At 40.7% G+C, this 6,835-nt stretch overlaps 1 protein-coding gene across 1 annotated transcript; it reads left to right on the top strand.

Annotated features, from left to right (window-relative positions):
• Positions 1-817: 817 nt before the first annotated feature.
• Positions 818-2,695, top strand: olig2 (oligodendrocyte lineage transcription factor 2). The gene is made up of 2 exons (XM_015045193.1): positions 818-924; positions 1,220-2,695. The coding sequence occupies exon 2, from the start codon at positions 1,242-1,244 to the stop codon at positions 2,061-2,063; it is 822 nt and encodes a 273-aa protein (XP_014900679.1). The 5' UTR covers positions 818-924; positions 1,220-1,241; the 3' UTR covers positions 2,064-2,695.
• The last annotated feature ends 4,140 nt before the right edge of the window (positions 2,696-6,835 follow it).

Here is a 6,835-nt window from a genome sequence, read left to right as displayed (position 1 = left end):
CCGCACCAGCAGCAGCAGCAGCAGCGGAGGGCCACACTCTGCTGTTTCCCCCCAAAACACAGCGCCACTAATTGAAATCTTGCGGATCATAACGGTTAAAGACAGTTTTGCACACTTCATTAATTAACGTTTAAAGATGCTCCTCGACAGCAGATGCCGCGGCCCGACGGCGGGCAAACGAAAACGGAAAACAGCATATCACGTCCAGGCCTGCAAGCTGGAAACAAGCTATGATGCTTATTAGGCGTTGATTGGTTGATTATCTGTTGTAAGGGTCGATTAGAAAAAAAAATACATTAATAAAATCTTGTAACAGAAACAGAAAAAAAAGCTGTTTTAATCAGGAATCAAATTTATGAAAGGCTAGTTTACATTTGAGTTCAAATTAAAAATAACTACAAATATTAATTATTCAAGCAATTTAAATTTGCATAATTTTACCACAAATAATTGCTCTGAAAAAATATTTTACATTTTCTTATTTTAGTTCTTTTTATGAGGCTCTGAATTAATGATGTCAAATAAAAAAAATCTAGCTATGAAGTGCTAATGGCTCTTATTCTGTAAGTTTGTAATAACATTAATAATAAAAATAATAATAAATATTTTAACAGTAGCGGGCCATGTGTTGCCAGGAGTGTGTCAGATTTCACTTAATACTGAGGCTCTGTGTTGGTAATTACATCAGGCTAACGCACCCCGTCGTCTTCCCCACCCTCCCGCCTGCCCGCCTCTGATTGGTCGCGGGGAGGCCGCCGGGACAGAAACGGCGTTGTCCCGGTGACCCGGCCTCTGCTCGCCCCAGCCCCGCTATAAAAGCCCGTGGCCGCTCGCATGCGCGCCTGATGGGCTGTCAGATGCGATTTGGAGTAACAGGTGGATCTGACTGCGGATTCTCACCGTCATTGCGCTTGGATAAACCTGGTAGGTGTTTTATTTCATTGTATGCGTAAACATGCTGAGTGTTATTGTTATTATTATGTAGAGGAAGCAGTATTGATTTATTTCATGCGTACGCCCGGTGGAGTGGCATGTAAAGACATAAACAGAGGCCTACACAACACGGATTGTTGATTTAAATATTTCAGGATTTCTTTTTTTAATTTAGGGCTATTTATGTTATTCATTATATATATATATATATTTATATAGAAATAGAATGTGTAACAAACACTCTCCGTTTTGGAGTCCAGTTACTGAAAAGTTTCTCTCTTCTCAGAGCATCGTGCGGGACCTGGACCATGGACTCAGACACAAGCCGAGTGTCAAGCAGACCGTCCTCCCCGGAGGTGGACGACATCTTCATGTCCACCCTGAAGAAGTCCGTGCACGGCTTCTCGGGCGCCGTGTCCTCCACGCAGAGCGACTCCCCGTCGGAGATCCCCGGTCTGCGCGGCCTCTCCGCCGCCGACGAGGAGGCGCTGGCGCTGCGCATGGCGTCCAAGAAGGACCGCAAGCTGCTGTCGGAGAACGAGCTCCAGGCCATCCGCTTGAAGATCAACAGCCGTGAGAGGAAACGGATGCACGACCTGAACGTGGCCATGGACGGGCTGCGGGAGGTTATGCCCTACGCGCACGGACCGTCGGTGCGCAAGCTCTCCAAAATCGCCACCCTGCTCTTGGCGAGAAACTACATCCTGATGCTGAGCAACTCCCTGGAAGAGATGAAGCGGCTGGTTAGTGAGATCTACGGCAGCAGCGGGCACCACGGCGGCTTCCACCCGTCGACTTGTGGGACTATGACTCACGCGGGGCCCGTGCCGGGACACCCGGCGGCTTCCCACGCTTCGCACCCGGCGGTGCACCACCCGCTCCTCCCCCCGCCCGCCGCCTCCACCGCCTCCCTCTCCGCTCCCGGGATTTCCGCCGTCACGTCGGTCAGACCCCATCACGGACTCCTGAAAGCGCCCACCGCAGGCGCGGGGCCCCTGGGCAGCAGCTTCCAGCACTGGGGCGTCGGCACCGGGATGCCCTGTCCGTGCAGCATGTGCCAAGTCCCGCCTCCGCATGTGTCCAGCATGAGCTCCGTGACCATGCCGAGGCTGGCAAGCGACTCCAAGTGACTCTGAACTCAGCTGAACTTTTTTCCAAATGGGGTTGTACAGACTTTGCTCCCCCATCTACACACATTTTATTTATCTCTGTTGCTGAATCCTCTGCATTACTGAGACCTCGAACCAATGCATTGATTTCTTTCCTCCTCGGGTTTTGCAGATTTTGCAACTAACTTAGTGTTTTATTGTAATTAATCTCATATGTGACGGATAGTTATGCACAGAGCTCCTACAGCATAACAAAACCTCTAGGGCCCAGTTTTCTTTTTTTTTTTTTTTTTTTTTTTTTTATTTTTTTTCCCCCCAAAAAAAAAAATCCTAAGTTAAAAGCAACAAGTCGCAGTTTGTAAGTGTAAATATGTAGATGGATTATTGTCTTTAAATAGCTGCAGATGTTATATATATTAGAGTCTTGTTACTGTGCGGGAAGATTCCCTTGTCTGTTCCTTACATGTTGCACCTGCTTCATTCATTTTATCCGTCTTTGTTCAACGCTTTTCTCTCCACTGCCCGACTTAATCAGTGACCACTTGTTTATTTTTTTAAATGTAAAACAAAAAAGAATAAATGGAAATATTTATTTACTTATTTGGGTGGAAATTTCAAATGACTCTTGTTCCATTGGGGTTTTGAAATGTTAAGAAAAAAAAAAGAAAAGACAATTAATAAATAAATAAATGAAAAATCGTTAAAATCTTGGTGATTTTTGTCCTTTTTTCCCCCCATTTATTACTGTTATATTTTAGTGCTTTCTTTTGCTTTTGCATTGTATTTCCTATATTATTTCTATGTCAATAATAAAATCTGGAAAAAATTTTTTATAAATCAATATGGGACATTTTTACATGTCAAAACATGTGGAGTCAAAAAACTAATCTTATCAAGTCAATAGGTAATTTAGAGTCAAATTGACTGTTATCTTAAAAGATAAAGAAAAAAAACGGATTTAGGAAAACTAAAAAACATTTGTAGTTAACTTTATTATTATTTATTTAAAAAAAAACACCTGCATTTAAAAAGTGAAGAACTGTTTTAAAGTTTGAATTAGAATATGACAAAAAAATTATACTCCTGTATTAAGTTAATATATGGTAATATATTGTTTTCTTTATTACTATGCAATTGTCATTGGTAAATAAACTCTTTGGCCCCATATTAGCCAAAGGTGGGGATTTTTTTTTAAGATCCTGATCAAGTAAACTTGTTCAGAACTTGTGATGTAGACATTTCAATACTAAGAACAAAATAACTTTCCTGTTACAAAAGCCTCACACCAATAAGCAAAACCATCAAAAGGAAACCAGTTTCTTTTTTTTTTATTATTTGTTTTCTAAGAATGTGAAAGCAGCACCCAGAGTCGTCCTGCTAACAAATTACAAAGGCACCGAATGCTTCTGTTGGCGCTGACAGGCCAGTAATAAACAAAAGCCGTTTAGACTTTAGGAAAATCAAGCAGCTGCAGAGCAGATTGTGCATGCTGTAGCAATATTTTCCAAAAGCTTTTGAAGCTGGAACGATACGAACTCGATCCCTGAATATTCATGCACGGATTTGTTTATTCGTCTCATTAGTGGAATTGAATTATTCAAAGTCCTTCATGGTTTTTTGTAGGACGTTTGAGAGAGGGAGAGAGGTCGTTTCGGTGAGATGCAACAAGCACAGGCGAGGAGTAAAGTCTGCGAAAACAAAAGGAGCAAGTTGAGAAACAACTTCTATTTTTCATATGTCTGATTTCAGCAACTCTGCTTTTTAAAAATGAGAGCCAATGACGGCAGTCTCAAACTAAACAGAAGGTGTGAATTAGACCTAATCTGCAGCCTGTTTACTCGTCTAGCTCATCTAACTTTTGAGTTTTATATCATTAAAAAAAGAAACGTTCTTCAGATGACATTTATGATGGCTTTGCTTTGTGCAACAGTCTGTGAGCCAGCAGGCATTATAACCAGAAGGGAGTCAGACGATTATTTTAGTATTTACTGTGTTTCTCCTGCAGCATTAGCCAAGATTTAAATGTTTTAACTCTTCTTGTGCTTTACTGAAACATTTTTGTGTTTTCTTACAAAATGTAAAGTAAAAATATATTTGATGGTCAAGGTGGCTAATAAATCAGATAGAAAAATTTGATTTAGACAAACTCTTACTCTGTTTATTTTATTTTATTTTTTATCTTTAACAGGATTAAGGAAATGTCCAAAACAAATCTGATGTAAGCTGCTGGGTGAGTTACACAAGTGTCATTATTTAAACCTTAAGTCAAAATCCATAGTTTTATTTTTCAAAAGATCAAATAGTACACAACTCACTGTGCAACTAAGCAGCCAATTTAGTATTTCTTAACCTGGAACATTACACAGGACGTTTCATATATGTCATATGGAAAAAAAAACAGGTAAGAAATTGTAAGTGCTGTTGAAAAAGATCTAATACAGCACCATCTATGAAAGCAATGTGTTACATTATAGACTGATGGGTAACAAGAGGACGATGTAGCAACATGAACCACCTAGAAATCAGATTGTACTTTACAGACATCAGTCTGACTTATGCTTTTGAAGATAATATTCATTGAGACGTTAGACTGAGCTAAATTAATCTCTCATTCCGCACACGATGTTGTCAAGACAGTCAAAAGATGCCAAGTATGACCTTAAATTTCCTGAGGACAGGCAAAACATTACACAGTACTTATGGAAATTAATGACCTTATTTAGCCAGGTTTTGGAAAAATTGAAACCTGCACAAAACAATTTATGTGTATTTTGGGGAAACTCCCTGAAAAAAGAGAACAAAAAACCTTTGTTAAAGGCACCAATAGAGACAACTTTTGGGGTTTTCAAGTTGCAACCTCAAACATGAACGCATTTTACTGGGATGTCAAATAATTGTACAAACAGGAAGTAGTGCATAATTGGGAAATGGAAGGAAATGATTCTGAAAAGTGTGGCATACATCTGCAGAACCATCTTTTGCTATAGTTACGTCTGAAAGTGTTTTGCAGTTTGTCTTCTACAGCTTCTGAAATTTCTGCCTGTTATTCTCTACAAAATAGATCAAACAGAGTCAGATTTTTGGGTCTTGCCAATGATTCCCAAACCAATTTAGGTCTCGACTTTGACTGGAAAGTTCTAATAATTGACTATGGAATTCCATTCCATTTTAGCACGTGAGCCAAAAAGTTCAGTTTTGTTCTCAAAACTGAACTTTTGGCAGCGCGCCCTCATCCACATGTTTGCTATGTCCTGAACATGGTTTTTGGGAAATGGAAAAGATGATTCTTATGGCTTTTGTCTATCCATTTTTCGGATAGACGAAGGACAGAAATAGTTTTTATGCACAATTACCTGATCCTCCAGAATTTCGGTGAACCTCTTGGCTGTTTCTCTGTCTTTCTGTCTTTTGGCAGGTTTGTGGCTGTGAAATCAGCTTTCCAATTTTCAGATGATGGATGGTGCTTCTCTGAAATATACATATCGTTCAGGCTAATGCTACTTGAAAACCTTTCCTTAACTTTCTCCCCGACTTTCCTGCTGTTTTCCTTGGTCACCATGATGCCGTTTGTTTTCTGATGAACTCTGATAAACCTCTGAGGACTTCACAGAACAGCTCTATGTGTTATACTTAGCTGCATTTCCATTGACAATAGACACAAATGACAGCAGCAAATTTGCTTAAAAGAAACACACCTAATAAAACGTTCTGGTAGCTTTTTCGGCTATATCAAAACTGCAGTGGAACCGAGTTGCTGATCATGTGATCAGCAACTGAATGTTACTACTGGTGGAAAAGACAAAGAAGACAATGGCAGGAAGTGGTAGGAGGACGATGGTTTTTAAGGACTCATTAATTTAAAATTGCTTTGGAAGCAAGTCAATGACAACCTCAGTACAATATCGAGCAAGTTTTAGAAATGCAGCTCATGTTGGTCTATTGCAAAAAAATAAAAAATAAAATAAAATAAAATAAATCACCACTTTAAGCATTCTGTTGAAGTTGAAAGTAAATCTGACTGAGCTGCATCTCGTCTCAGCTCCGCCTGCACACTGTGGCTGATGGCAGCCGGGTTTCCCCATCCCTGAGCCCGGATTTGAATAAACAGCTCCTGAGGCACTGCTGGTGGCAGGCTGAATCGCTCGCCACCGCAGAGAGTCGGAGGCAGAATCTGTGATGCTTTAAATATTCATATCTTTGGACAGACGGGGAGCCATCGGCCTTGCCACTGTTGTAACTGGATTTAAACACCGCACAGATGTACACTCTTTCAGCTCTGCACATCATGTTGTGTTAGCTGAAGGGATTAGAACGGGTGGTGGAATGCATCAAAGGTGGGCGGAACAACAGAAAGAGAAACTGAGTCCATGATGGAGAAAAGGAGGAATGAGAAAGAGGAGATAAACAAACAGATAAGCTGCCAGAGACAAAGGCGGGATTTAACTCTTACATGGGAATAGACAGCGCTCTGAGGTGAATAAGAGACCCCGGAGGTCGCACTTTCCCATGGGACTGATGTTTACTCCAACTGCTCCTTCGTTTTAGTCTGGATAAGCATCTACACACTGAGGAACTGCAGCAGAGAATCAGTCTGTAAAGTAACAAGTGAGGGCAAGTGACGATGTAGATGTCTTCTTGAGTTTGCAAAATGGACAACTTTCTAGTATCAGTTGTTCAGTAAGTACGTTTTTACGGACAAAATTGATGACACATGTTATACATGAGGTCCGCTTTTGGTGCTCCTTTAAAAAGCTTCCAACATCATAATCTCACACCAAAGAAAACGGAAAAAT

The sequence above is a fragment of the Poecilia latipinna genome, unplaced genomic scaffold (assembly GCF_001443285.1).
Source record: "Poecilia latipinna isolate Pla-1442-1.1 unplaced genomic scaffold, P_latipinna-1.0 Scaffold712, whole genome shotgun sequence".
In the NCBI taxonomy this organism is placed as follows: Eukaryota; Metazoa; Chordata; class Actinopteri; order Cyprinodontiformes; family Poeciliidae; genus Poecilia; species Poecilia latipinna.
Note: the sequence above shows the minus strand (reverse complement) of the source record. Positions and strands in the feature narration are given on the sequence as shown.

Coding starts and splice junctions, on each gene's coding strand:
- olig2 (XM_015045193.1), top strand. CDS start 1,242: ATGGACTCAGACACAAGCCGAGTGTCAAGCAGACCGTCCTCCCCGGAG.